Raw genomic sequence first — 15,014 nt, forward strand, 5'->3', positions numbered from 1 at the left:
TGCTATTAAAGCAAGGGTAGATTACTTAGATTGTAAACTCTTTGGGGCAGAGACTGTCTTTTGTTCTGAGTTTGAAATGCACATAACACAACTGGGCCCTGGTCCATTGCTGGGGCTCCTAGGAACTACTTCAGCACAAATTAATAATAATAATAATATGAATGGTCCATAGAACATGAAGTCATCCTGATTTTCTTCCAATGTATTTATTATTTGTAAGTTTCCAGCTAATGGTTTGGATCAATATTTTTCAAGCTATAGTTTGTTTATGAACTGTTAACTACTTACTGTTTTGTTATTTGTGTTGTCTAGTTGGTCACCTAAGTCACATAGTATCTCTTTTTCTCCCTGCCTGGATGGCTGAAACTTTTTGAACCTGAGAGTAATGAACAGTGAGCAACATGTTTCTGGTGCAGAATTTCAGACCAGTAGTCATCTGTACTAAAATTAATGACATTGTTGGGATTCACAAACATTTTCACAGAAGTCTGCTGTTCATAAACAGTAACAAATTACAAATCACATGAGCCAAGAAATCATCATGAATTGAGCTGAGTCCTTTAATTTATGGAAATATTTGTGAATCTGTTTTTTTGCTATTTGATCAGCTTTCCTACACTGGAAATTACAGTAAAATATCTCTGCTTATAAAATGGGAAAGAGCAATTGGGATATGCTTGCTTGGTAAGGTTTTTAGCCATGTTACTATTACAATAGACCTTTTGCATTATTCTGCTTCTTATCAATATGCTCATGAAAGAGCAGGACAAACTCGCAGGTAAAAGATCTTCAAAGATTTTTTTTCTCGTTCTGCCTTTTGAAATTTGTATCCATATTAATCCCTTAAAGATACTACTGTCAAGTACAGGAGGCTTCTAGAATTATTCAGTATTGTTAGGCCTCCTTTAATTTTATGATTTACTGCTAGTTGAAATGAATGGGAAAAACAATAAAGGAAATACATTCTTTTAATATGGACAATTAAAATATATTTTGTACAGTATCATAAAAGTTAGCTCTAAAAGTCAAATTGCCTATTGCACTAAGACTTTTACTCAGTACTAAAAGTAAAGATGTACAAATAATTCATGAAAGAACCTGAATACATAATTTTCATTGTATTTTGTTTGTGTAATAATATGAAAAAGTTCTTCATAGTAAGTTCTGTGGGCCAGATGCTGAAGTCACTACACACTGTAGGAATATAGCATGAGTAAGGACTGCAGAATTTGATCCTGTGTTAACTTCACAGTGTATTCACCATTGTTTTAAAACTGTGTATTCTTAGGGAATATTCTCACCTGAATAGCTACATATCTTAGGAACTGATGAAAGTTCTTCTGTCATTGAAAATCATCTTCTAATTCCATCTGTACATGGACAATGTTGAAGTTAATGAGAGTTGCTAGGGCTTATCGCCTTTCAGGATTTGTTTGTATATGTGTGCTTAGGTGTGTGTGTTTTAAATAGCAGGTAAAGGGCCAAAATGTACAAACACTACTGGGCATTGGACTGTTCCCAAAAGTAAGTGCCTTCCATGGTTGTGACAAGATCGGTTCCTATATTACAAGTAATAAGAATAATAATTAATAATGCGGTGGCTGTTATAAGTGTATAGAATTGAATACGTGCTAATGGTACATTTGTCAAAGTTTTTGTACGTATTATGTAGTGATTTAATGTTTGTTTGATTTTTAGTCCACCGAAATTAGAATCTGTACGTAACAAGTGGAGAAGTTCAGAAACATTCAGCCCTTCATTTTCCACTTTTTATGGAGAGTTACCAAACTGTAAGTATAGAAGAATGCAGCAATGCAAACACATATACAGTATTTTTGTTTTTATTTGTTTTATGTGTTGTTAGATAAAAAGCGTTATATAAGTATAAACCCCTAAATCCTGTTATATTAATACAATTTTCTTATTGCCCTTTACATCCATTGGAGTTTAATTTTTTTTTAAAATTCTTCAAATACAGTAGTTAGACGAGTTTAAGCTTGAAGTGTTCTGTTCTTTTCTTATGTGATGATCACAAAAGCATGTAAACAACATGTTGACTATAAAGTGATACAATGTGGAATCAAGAATACATTTTGAGTGACAACAAAATATCCGATTGCATTTCCTAAGGCATTTTCTAGCCATGTGAAAAACAAGAGCGAATGCAATGAAACAAATGCTGACTTTTGTCAACTTCCATCCAGTTCTATCTCCCTCAGCACCATCACACACCCGCCCAACAAAATACCTCAACCTTCAAGAAAACTGTTGCCTTTGTAATACTGCAGTCATCTTGCTGTTTGGATAATGCCCTTAGACTTTTGGCTTAGGGCAGAATAAAATGATCTCGGCACTTTAGCATTCCTTAGGCAATAGTTTACCAATCTTGCCCTGAAAACCAGTCAATATTTGTTTGTTTTTACAATATGCAACCAACCAAAGAATTTTCAAGAACAACATGAGGTAGCATATGGATGACTTATTTGTCTGCCTATTTTGCCAAACAAAGATAATGTGGTTCTATTACATAGTAAATCCTATGTAACTTTATAACACAAATTCATTAAGGCCAAATCCTGACCCTTTTCTATGTGAAAGTCAGGGATACATGCAAATGAGCTCCTAAACCTCTGTCCACAACCAATCTTCTATAGCTCCTTCCTTCTCTGTCTTCTGCTCAGGAATTATGGAGTTTATTTTACCCTTGAGACTTCAGTACCCCATGCAGGCATGCCTGGAAGGGGAAAGAGAAGGGACGGGAAGTGACTGGGAAATATAGGATAACATGATGGAGGATTTTTGCCTTGGGGTCGGAATCAGATTGCCCTGGGCTCTTCAGTCTGATGACCCCTTCTCTCTGGCCTCTGGTCTGGATCTGCAAACTAGAACCACTGGATCTGAGCAATAGAGACCTCACAGTCTTTCCAAGAGTGAGTACCCGCTCCACATCCTGTGACATCAAGGAGACATTGCCTCCCTTCAGAATCCCAGGGCCTGATTCTTCTGTACCTTGCATCTTGTATACTGATTTATATCTGTACAAAGTGGATGGGTAAACACAACCAAATCAGAATGGTACCATTTTACACTCTCTTTGCACTGACTGGGGCCAACTCACAAGTCTGGTGTTTTGGCACAGGACAAGAGTGAAGGACAAAGTTGGATATACATCTCCTTTAGCCCTTCTTCCCTCTAGGGACCACCCCTCTGCTATAGAATGGGGCTGCAAAGGGATCTGTTCTGCCCCTGAAGAAAGTTAGGGCAGGCTCAGGGCAGTTCTCACATGTGCTTTAATGTTTTAATTTTTTGTGTGAAATCAGTTAATAAAAATATAATTTTAAGTAACCTCTTGTGCCTGTTTCTTTCATGCTGTAAAATTGCATTGCATGGTCTTTCTTTTCTTTCTTTCCCTATACATATATGGATGGATGGCTGTGTAAGTACTGTACGATTGCTTTTGTCAATCTCTGTCTTTCATATATTATAAAAGGACTTACACAGTACAAGTGCAATTGTACTTACACAGCCATCAACTGAAAAGCATAGTGAACCAATTCAGATTGTGCTAATTTCCACCACAGACTTTGCAGTGTTCTCCACAAAGCATCTGCATAATTCTGTAAACCCCACAAACTGCACTGCAGCAATCCAACTTTTTTTTAATGTGGATGATAATGTATTGTTTTATCAGGATTCTTTAGGTCTATAGATATTTTAATACTACCATATACAATTCAGGGCTGTAATCAGAACATTTACTCAGCATTAATATTCAGGGATTGTCATGTTACTTTAAAGGTTGATACAACCCACTTACTCTAAACAACATATCTATTTAGCAGCAAAGCTTATTAGCCCAATATTGGGATAAGCAGCTGATTAATGGCTTTGGCCTGTTAAATTTCAAATGAGGAAGAACTGGATTAAACAAGAAAGTCCTGCCAATTCATGACCATGCATTGGCTCTGAAAATCATCTGAGAAGTCAGATGCACAATTTAGACCAGCCTGAGATTATCTGTGTAGCACATACCTTACAAAGGATAGAAGGGTTTAACCCTAAGAGCTGGATTATTATTCTTTTATACTTATATTGTTCTTGAATATTTCAGCACTGTAAGGAGCAAATTTAGTAAAATATGAATATCCATACATCTCCTCCACCTTTGCTGAAATCTTTATCTATTATTTTATCCATACCTTTAGCCCTGATTAATGCAACACCCCTTCTTCCCTTCCCTCCATGTGTTGCCACCTGCCTTTTCTCATGTGGGAAGAAACATTACCATAACCTCCAACACACTCATTTCAGCAGCCACTTTAAAATAGCTCCCTTTCTCCATAGTAGAACCTGCCAGCTGGAATGGCCTTATTGTTGTGTCTATGCTCCTCATGGAATCATCATCTCATTTAAAATATCATCAGAAAATATTTCTATTCTCCTTTGCATATTTTCATTTATTTTAACTTTATTTGTATTAATTTTTTAGACTTACTATACATTAAGTACTTGTCTACATGTTTCCAGGTCAAACATTAAAACTGGTTTCCATAAAATGCAATACCCATGATTAGAATAAATCAGTAATTCGCCTCTGCTGCTACCAGAGGTCAGACAATCTGACCTCAGCTTGAATATAGAAGAAAACTGGCCTTTTAGTTTCTATAGCAGTATTACATCTTCAATTATACCAAAGAAGACAATGTGATATAAGCATAAAATATATTTACGGAACCATAAACCTTTGAACCATAGCATGATTTTTAAACTTTTTCCATAACAACACTGACGATCATAGTCAGCTTGTAACAATATTGAGCCAGATCCTCAACTAATGTAAGTTGTCTTAGTTCCAGTTGAAGTCAATGGAATGATGCCAGTCTGCATCTGCTAAGGATCTGGCTCATTATCCGGATTAAATAAACTGTTGCTTTCTATTTCATATATGTTTAGCATGTGAGTGATTTGAGTGCAGATATTCCAAAAATATCAGCAATAATTAGACCACTCCACTTTGTATGTAAACTCCATTGCAGAGCCTTTGGTCACAGCTTTCATTGCATTAAATGAAATTCACTGCATGCAGGAGACCGGAGCCTCTCCATAGTTAGAATTTCAAGCTTGCTTTTATATTGTAAGCCTGCTTTTCCTTCATCTTAAAATACTCAAAGAAAGGAAATTTCCACTTCACTTACTAAATATGTGATAGCTGTAGCCATGGGTCAGTTCTTTGCTGGAATTTGAGTTAAGTGTAACAAGCTTCTTTTTGAAATATGAGACTTTATTAAAAATAGCTAAGCATATTTTGAATATTTTTGCCTTGTTTCAGCTTAAGCATGACTTATCGTAGAAACATCAGGAGAGACTTATTTGACCGATTTTGGGGAAAGCTAGTGCACAGTATCAGTTCTGAAATGGGGAAAGACTTATTTGTGCACTGGCAAACTGACTAAAAAAGAATAAAATGTTTGCACAAACCTCTGCAAAAAGAAGCCACCAAGTTTCACAGAGCTCTAATAGACACCATGAACTAACCCTTTATAAATAAAATGTATCCATTAGATTTAGGGTTAGGGGACATATATGAATAACTCTAATATAATTATATATAGTACATGATATAAATATCTTGCACTGCTATGTCTGTGCATAAAATGAAAACAAATTATGACAAATTATTCTGTTTCAGATATGTTGCTGAACATTACAAAATTTAAAAATATATACTGCAAGACGGTTTGAAATTTCATGTGTTATTTATGTGTATTTTATTGTGGGCTCATAAAGAACGTTTTGTATATTTTCAGATAAAAGTGGATTACATTTCCCTGATCCTGGGAATGTTTCACTGGTGAAACTCATTTCATGTTGGAGAGACCAATCCGTAAAGGTAGGAAATAGTGCACACTGACTGTAATAATGTCATTTTTAAAGTGATGTTCACTGCTATTTAGTGTGAATGTTGATATCATGATGTAATATGATAAATGTAGACTTTGGGGAAATTATCACATACATTTTGCCATTTAGATGTTCGTTCTGTGGAGAAAGAATTTTCATGTTAAACTGCAGTGTATATTTATTTTGAAATTATTTTGGTTTTTAGTGTATGTGGTTGGAGATGGCAAAGTAGACATTATAGTGCCTAATCTAGGTGATATTGAGTAATAGGAATCATTTTCAAATGCACAGAGCTTGTATGTCTGATCTGGTGAATGTTGCTCATTTGACAAAAAGGTTGTGAGTTCCAGCCAATAATCTTTACTTTTTAAGTTATCTTAAAAAAAAGAAATAAAAAAGCTGTTTTATGTTCCTAGGGAAGCTCAATTTCATATGTGCTGTAGAATAAATTGGTATGGCCTTCTTAAAAGAATGTGTGGTCAGGGCTCCATACCAGTATGATCCCCTCCAAGAGCAGGCCCAAAAAGGGAGCAAGTTCCAGCTTCTCAAGGCAATTTAACTTGCACCTTTGCCTGTGCTGATCTTGGTGCCATGGTAGGCAGGTTAATGCTCTGTGGGGGACTTTAGGTAGCTGTGGGATGTCCTGGTGATTACTGTAGCATAAGTCTCGTTTGTCATGTCCGTCAGAGGATAGGTGGCCCCTCTGAAGAGGTCAAGGGCTCAGCCTACCTCTGGCAGGCTTCACAAGGGGAAATGAGGCAACTCAGGAAGGGATCACCTGGGACTAATTAACTGAGTAGCTGGGAGACAGATAATTAGATAGGGAAGCACTTGGGCATAAAAAAAGGAACCTACTCCCAGTGGCTAGAGAACAGAGGTTCCTGGGAAGAGGAACTGTCCCTAGAATGTAGAAAAAGGAAGTTCCTAAAGAGGAAGCCTTCTCGGGGGGGACCCGGTAAGGGGGCTCACCAGGAAAGGAAACCAAAGTAGAATACTCCTAGGTGGCAGAGACTCCAAAGTGGAGGATCTATGAATGCCAAGCCTCAGTGAAGCCTGGTCCCTGTGGAAGGAGTTGACCAGGTAGCAACAGAAGCTCAGATCAGGGGAATTATGTGCTTTTCCAAGGAAGGGTTGTTGTAACCTCTGTAGGGACCTTAATCCAAGAGGAGAGACCCTTCCTCAGATGAAGACAAGAGGCCCTGGCTCCGGAAGATGGTCCCAGGCCAAGAGGGCCTGTTTGGTAAGGGGCCTGGATATAAGTGGGGTTCATGGACTAAAGTTAACTCAGCCCCTTCCTCTCCATCTAGAGATGCTGGGGTGGCAGCCTAGTTGTACAACATTCCACCTTTGGATTAAATGAACTGGACCCCTGAAGGGGCACCATAGAGAGTACACTTATAAAGTTTGCTGATGATGCCAAGCTAGGAGGGGTTGCAAGCCCTTTGGAGGACAGGATTAGAATTCAAAATTATCTTGACAAACTGGAGAAATGTTCTGAATTAAATAGGATGAAATTCAATGAGGACAAATGCAAAGCACTACACATAAATAAAAAATGGGAAATGACTGCATGGGAAGGGGTACTGCAGAAAAGAGCCGGGGGGTTATAGTGTATCACAAACTAAATACTAGTCAACAATGGAATATTGTAGAAAGTCAAACATTCTGGGATGTATTAGAAGAGTGTTGTAAACAAGACATAAGAAGTAATTCTTCTACTCTACTCAGCACTAGTAAGGCCTCAGCTGCAGTACTATGTCCTGTTCTGGGCACCACACTTTGGGAAAGATGTGAACAAATTGGCAAAAGTCCAGAGGAGAGCAACAAAAATGATTAAAGGTCTAGAAAACATGACCTACGCAGAAAGATTGAAAAAATTGTGTGTGTTTTAGTCTGGAAATGAGAAAACTAAAGGGGGATATGATAACTCTCTTCAAGTACACAAAAGGTAGTTATAAAGAGGAGATTGACAAATTGTTCTTAACGACTGAGGATAGGACAAGAAGTAATGGGCTTAAATTGCAGCAAGGGAGATTTAGGTTAGACATTAGGAAAAACTTCCTAACAGTAAGGGTAGTTAAGTACTGGAACAAATTACCTAGGGAGGTTGTGGAGTCTCCGTCATTGGAGGTTTTTAAGAGCAGGTTAGACAAACACCTGTCAGGAATGGTCTAGATAATACTTAGTCCTGCCTCAGTCCAGGGTACTGAACTAGAAGACTGGAGGTCCCTTCCAGTCCTATGATTATTAATAATTATCAATATGTGTTATTAATATCATTACCCATAACTGGAAAAGGAAATCTTGTCTATATAGAAAGAAAAAAATGAAATAGGAAAAAGCAAACAATTCTTATATTAAAAAATAGTAGTTGGCAGTATTCTCAGATTGGCTCAACACATAGCAAGGCATATATTATGGTCAGTTCATTCCACTCTTTGGGGGGCTGCAGCCACTCAGCTATGCTTCAGGCAAAACTGCTTGTCACACAAACCATCTAGCATGTATATCACTCCAAAATATTTGTTTAAATTAGCATCCATCTTCCTTTGACAATATGAGCTTTTAACCACCTATGATCCAGAGTAATTTACATCTGCATCTCTCCTCCATACCATTAAATTCAATTCAGGGGCCTAAAGAATCTTCTTATGAGGCTATAGAAACATACCTTTTGAATGTCTGTCTTTGGATTCCATGTTCCATGCCACACCAATCTTGAAATATACTCTTCATCACATGGAGTTTTTAGATCAAGAGTGGTATCTTTCTAGACGATTTACTCCATCTAGTTCAACCACAAGTTATTGGGCTGGATGCAGGAACCAATAGAAGAAATTCTCTGGCCTGTGTTATGCAGGGGTTAAGATTAGTTGATCATAATGGTCCCTTCTGGCCTTAAAGTCTATGAAATCTATGAAATATACATAACTGACATTGGATGTATTAAATCCCACTAGGGGAAACTGAGGTAGAGATGTAATTGCGCTGCTGCACTGAGCCTCCAGGGGTGAGGCCCCCCCATCACAATGTCATACTGACAATAGATACATAGTGGATCCTGCATTGTGATCTGGGTCATTTGATGTTCAGGCGTATGAGCTTGAGGGTTGCAACACTGCATCCACAAGAGAGTTGGCTCTGAAGGAGTCCAGTATCTGTTATAAACTTATTCCTTGTCTGTTTTACTCTGTTGCTGAATTTCTTATAATAGTATATAGCCATATACTACATTTCAAATGGCATGTGTATCAATGAGGAGAATACCACTTTACAGCTGAGAAGCATTCATGGTACAGTAGAATTAATACTCTGTGCCACACTGTTAGCCATAATAGATAGCAGTGGTGTCTGCAAACATTCACATCCAAGTGAGTTCAGCACTTCCTCTTGTACACTCCTGATGTACCTCAGTTATTAAGGATTATTAATTCTCTTTCTCTGTCCTATCATCTTCCACATTATTAGTTCAACATTCCCCCACAAACATTTTCCCCCAAAGCCAAGGTTTTTCTCTCTTTGGAATCCTTTTAATGAAAAGTCAAATATAGGAGGTCAGTGTCAGTAGCTGCAGTTGTCAGGTGAGAGCCACATAATAGCACTCTCGCCTGCTCAGCCTGTCAAACGTTTTGATCTCTTGCATTTGGGGATTGGAAGATATATATCCAGGAAGCTTGTGGTTGCGTTTGGTCTCCCCATTTGTACTTTCCAACTAATAGAGTGGAAGCTGTATTAAAACCATGACTGATCTTAGGAACATGGACACATATGAGTGGATTTAGCATCCCTAACATCCAAAAAAGATCTCCCAGTAGCCTGCCTACTTCAGCAAGACCATCAGACTTCTGCATCATTATTGAGGCAGAAGTCCCTGTTCAGCCATTTGCAGCAGGTTCCCTTAGTTCTCAGATATGCAAAGAGGCCTTTGTGGCAGCTGCAGCTGTGTTTGTAAGCAAGTACTGTGTCAGTCAGCACAAAACATTTTGGCGGGTATGCAGAAGTCAGAGGCACCCACTAAATGTGACTGAGCATTGACAAAGACACCTCATAAGAGGTGCTGCAACTGTGGGCAAAAAAACTTCGGATCTGAAGAGTGGTTTGGGACAAATCTGTCAGAGTGACCAGCTGCCTGCACAACCCATGCCTCAGATCTCCCTTTATTAATGCGTTGGTCATGAGCCTATGCTTCCTGAAGTAAAGGGGTTAACAGAGCCAGCCTACCAGCAATAAAGCATGAATGGGAGTTGGTTTAATAGCTGATGACATGAGGCCCCTATTGCAAATGTCACAAATGATTTTAGAGTTCCAGTATTCACAGCAGTTTGGCTACACACAGAGAGAAAGTTGAACAGCAAAGCTTGCTTAACGCTGTGGTCAAATGATGACAAAATTCAAGCAGAGTTGATGTTTTCAGAGTCCATTGTACATGGCAAGAATTACGGCTTTACTTTTGTATTTTTAAAATGTTTATTTAATTTGAGAAAGGTTTTCTTTTTACACTAATATTGCATAGGTACATGCCTTTCTATCTCACATCATTTTAAAGGAAAATTTATTTGGTCTTTTTCTACCACTCGGCTCATTGCTCCTTCAAATGAAATGTAACACCCTCTTGCCACATTGTCCTAACATATATATTCCCTCACTCTTCTCATATACTGGACTATCTGCTCTATAGCATTTAATATAGGAAATAAAGGCTACTCTTGTCTGCTAATACTTCATACTAAAAGTAGTTTATTTCCCTCTTTATCTGCGCAATGAGTATTGGGTTGTATTTTTATTTAATACATTAATTTATATGGCAGTTGTTATGCAGGATCTAGTTACAAATACGAACAATAAAAACCAACATTCCAAAGGACAGTTCCCTCCCCCAGGTCAGTCAGTCCATAGTGCAATCAAACTATGTTTTTTCCTGTTGCTGACTGTTAGCAGGAAGAAAGATATATTCAAGGATTTCCCTTGAGAATCCTTCTTATTAAAAAAAAAAAAATTGTCTCCCTATTCTCCCTGGCTCCTTAGCTTTGAAATGTTAAAATCTCAAGTCTCTCCTCCCCATTCCTTCGTTTGGAATTTCAAATACCCTCCTTGAGTCATTTCATATAGAAAAATGCAGTTCTCCCCACTACCTGGTTCTCCCTGTCCTGTTCCCAGGTCTTTCAAAATCTTTTTGTGTGACATTAGTCCTTATGAAAGATGCCGGACTGACATCCCTGGGGGCTTTATCTATCCTTTATCTATCCACAGAACAGTTACAGTATTGGCAAGCTTCCCCACACTCCTACAATGCTCCTCAATTTCTGACATGGAGGGACCTTATAGTTATAGGAAAGAGGATACCTCAGTCTTTGTGTCCCCCTTCCCATCCAGTTCTTGGTCTCTCTGCCAAGACTGCCATTTAGTGTAACTGTGGTAGTGCCTAATACATGATATTATTATTAGTCAGCAGTCCCATTCACATTGCGTGAAGTACACATACATAACGTTTTGCAGTATTGGAGCCAAAATAAGTACATGTAGGCACTGGTCATGTGGCATGTAGCACATAGGCAGACTCCTGTGCCTGCATGGAGTCCCACTGAAGTGAGCAGAGCTCTCTGTGGGTTCAGCAGGCTGCTTCCACACTACACATTGCAGGAGCAGGGCCTTAATATGTTTATCTGTCTACCAGGAAATGGACAGAACTCCACTAAACTCCCTAGCAATAAACTGACTATCTTAACACTGGGCAATCCATTCCCTTTGCAATTTTAGAGTTTATTTGTAAAGTTATTATTTTGTTAATCGTACCAATCCAAGTAGCTCTTTATTTTCCTTCCTGTATTCCCAGTCGTTCTGGTCTAGCTGGATTAAGAATGCATTTTGTAAATTGTTGATTTGTTGCTATTTGGTGTGTCTGACATAACCAGATTTCCTATGTTTTTTAATGTTTGAGCGGGTGTTAGTTATACTTGAGCAATCTTAACTGTTATGCAATGTAGTGTCTACGCGTTGGGATAAACAGGGCCTCTTGTCTGAATAATAGTAATAGGAATAAAATAAATTTATATTCACACAATACTATGACATTTTATATGTAATCTTTCTATGTGTGTATTATATTTTTTAAAACAAAGTTGTTTTTTGTGTTTCCCAGTAGTCCTCAACCCCAAAAAGTGTTTCTAGAACCTTTGTTATTAAAATTTAGGACCTGATTTTGAGGTCCCTACAGCCCCAATGGCTAACTGTGTGCCTGTTTTGTCTGCAGTTATTAGCCAGAGGGTTCCCTTTGCATATAGTCTACATACAGTCTGTTCTGCAGGATGGGGAGGGCCTCTAGGTAAAATCTCCCAAGCATGTTAAGAAGAACATGGGTTAGCACAGTTCAGCTTCTTGTAGCTAGTGGTTCCCCCCACCCTATGCCTCCATCTCCTCTCCTGTTTTAGTGGGATGGTGGTTGCCAGTGTCTCTGACTATAAAAAACACCAAACCAGACAGCATAGATACTGCAAGCCTGCTGGGATTTATAGAGAGTTGCCAACCCTGCCACATCTCTCTGACTCCTAGGTGCAGGGGCAGCCAGAGGGTCTCTGCGCGCTGCCTCCACCCTGAGCGTCAACTCCGCAGCTCCCATTGGCCGGGAACTGCAGCCAATGGGAGCTGCGGGGGTGGAGCCTGCAGGCAGGGGCAGCATGCAGAGCCGCCTGGCCGCCCATGAGCCTAGCTGGACATGCCAGTTGCTTCCGGGAGCTGCCTGAGGTAAGCACCGCCCAGCTGGAGCCTGTGCCCCTCACCCCACCCCCACCCCAACCCCCTGCCCCAGCCCCCTTGCACCTAAACTCCCTCCCAGAGCCTGCACCCCAGACCCCCTTCTGAACCCCATCCCTCTGTCCCAGCCCTGAGCCCCCTCCCTCACCAAGCTCCATCCCAGAGCCCGTACCCCCTCCTGTACCCCAACCCCCTGCCCCAGGCTCAGCCCGGAGCCCTCTCCCACACTCTGAACTCCTCGGCCCCAGCCCAGAGCCCCCACCCCCTCCCACATGCCAGCACCCTCCACCAGCCTGTGAAAGTGAGTGAGGGTGGAGGAGAGTGAGCAACAGAGGGAGAGGGGATGGAGTGTGCTGGAGCGGGGCCTTGGAGAAGTTCCAGGGTAGGGGTGTTTGGGTTTGTGTGATTAGACAGTTAGCAGCCCTCCTACCTAGCCCCTTCGTTGCCCTCCACGGTCTTTTGGTGGCATGGAATGAGTGCAGCAGGTACATGGTTTCTAGAAGACCAGCAGTTTACTTCCATGGAGTTTGTGGCCTGACAAGTATGGAAGCAGCTTCTTATGCTCTCTTTCTCTGGTCCAGTCCTAACAAAGAGAACAGTAGCCATTCGAAGTAATTGCTAAATTGTGGAAAGAGCTGTCAGTATAATTTCATATAGATGTGGTAAGCAGAATTATTACAGCTCTTCTTCACTTTTCTTGCTGAACCGTTGTGTAGTGTTGCTGTTGTGGGTTCTGATCGTCAGACAGTTGCCTTCTATGCTTTGGTATCCATATTTATTGCCAAAAGCATATCACCTATGCTCTGTGAGATCTCTTTATAGCACATTTATTTCTAATGACCATGTCACCATGAAGATATCGCCATAGGTTCCCGCCCACTATCCGATGTTAAAAGCAGCTAATATTTGCAACAATGCCTGCAAAAGTACAGGAATTGTCCCATTGCTAGTTTGGGCAAACACATTAGTAGTAACAGAATACAGAAATTCATCCATCATAACAAAAATGGAGTCTAGATGGATATGTAGTAGAAATTAGCACATAGGTAATGAAGAGATACTGGTGGAAAGCTGTGAAGAGGGTCTATTGATAGAAACAGGTGAAGCTCTTGAAGGGAAATTTCGAATTCACTGACAAAGTTAGAAAAATATTCACATTACTGGGAAATGGCCAGGGAGGGGGCATAGCTGAAGATGTGAAACCGCACGGAGTGATGTGGAAATGTGTATTCAACAAAGTGATAGACAAGCTGCATGCAGAGATTTACAAATCTTCACAATATCATGTTGTGCCATTTTGCTACACTTTTTATTCCATGCTAAGATGTTAGAGGAAATTACACATTATAAAATACTGCTTGGCCAGTGCACACAGTAGTGATCCAGGCAATGAATATCTGATCCAGACTTGTGACAGATTCTTAGCAGATCAGAAAACCATGAAAAGCAGATAATTTTTTAGGCTGTATGTATTGTGTCTTATCAAAACAAGGAACATGTTTTTCTGCAAACTATCCACAACTCTTTTGAGAACCCCTGTCAAATTTTTATTTTCTGCCAGAAGTAGTCATAGAACAATGACAGCATCTCTGTGTTTGCTTCTCTTTCTTAAAGAGTCTGGATTTATTGCAGGAGCCAGCTGCAGGGTCTGGATCCAAAATGCCCAAAGTTCAGGGTTGTTTAGATCTGCGGCTTTTGTTTTGGTTCATGTCTAATCCAAACTAAATGTCTTTTTTGTTGTTGTTGTTTCTCTACAACATAAGGAATGTCCTTGCAAAATAAAACACTTTTTAATAAATAGTTGGAGTGTTTGTGTTTTGACAAAACACAAAAGAGCTGGATTCACTGCTTGTGAATTTACTCAGTTCACTCGTACACTGTGGGCTCCTGATACAGGCACATCTGTCCAGAGTAGGGATTTAGTGCAGTCAAAAAGGTGAGTGAAGCCTGCCTGGGAGTGAGTAGGGCTAGACTGTAGGGTGATGCGCTGACTCTGCATCTATTCCAATCAGTCTCCAGTGATCTGGCTCTTACCAAGCACTATCCTAAATTCATAGCTGGCCTCCTCTAAAGAGTTGTGGGTATATGTGAATGTCTCTCAGCTCTACCGTCCTAAAGCCTTAACATCCTAGTTGCCCTTCAGGCAATTTCCTGCCCTGAAGAATGAATGTCTTTTTGTAATGCTTAATTCCTGTAAGTTTGGGGGGGGAGGGAAGACATTCTGTTCTGTAGATGATATGGAATTTTAAAGTTCCAGTACTGTGGGCAGAGAGAGAGCACAAATCCTATCCCTGTGGACTGAGTAAAGAGACTGCAAGGGTTTAAAAAATATTTTCATTGTATCATTCATCATGAATGATCCC

The 15,014-nt window shown here is 39.7% G+C and overlaps 1 protein-coding gene across 1 annotated transcript in view; it reads left to right on the forward strand.

Annotated features, from left to right (window-relative positions):
• The window catches only part of WDR72 (WD repeat domain 72), a 179,077-nt gene that overhangs the window by 89,268 nt on the left and 74,795 nt on the right, over positions 1–15,014 (forward strand). The window contains exons 15-16 of the mRNA XM_065412337.1: positions 1,699–1,790; positions 5,808–5,890. Coding sequence (XP_065268409.1) covers positions 1,699–1,790; positions 5,808–5,890 — 175 coding nt within the window. The remainder of the gene's footprint in view (positions 1–1,698; positions 1,791–5,807; positions 5,891–15,014) is intronic.

This window comes from Emys orbicularis, chromosome 10 (genome assembly GCF_028017835.1).
Source record: "Emys orbicularis isolate rEmyOrb1 chromosome 10, rEmyOrb1.hap1, whole genome shotgun sequence".
NCBI lineage: Eukaryota > Metazoa > Chordata > Testudines > Emydidae > Emys > Emys orbicularis.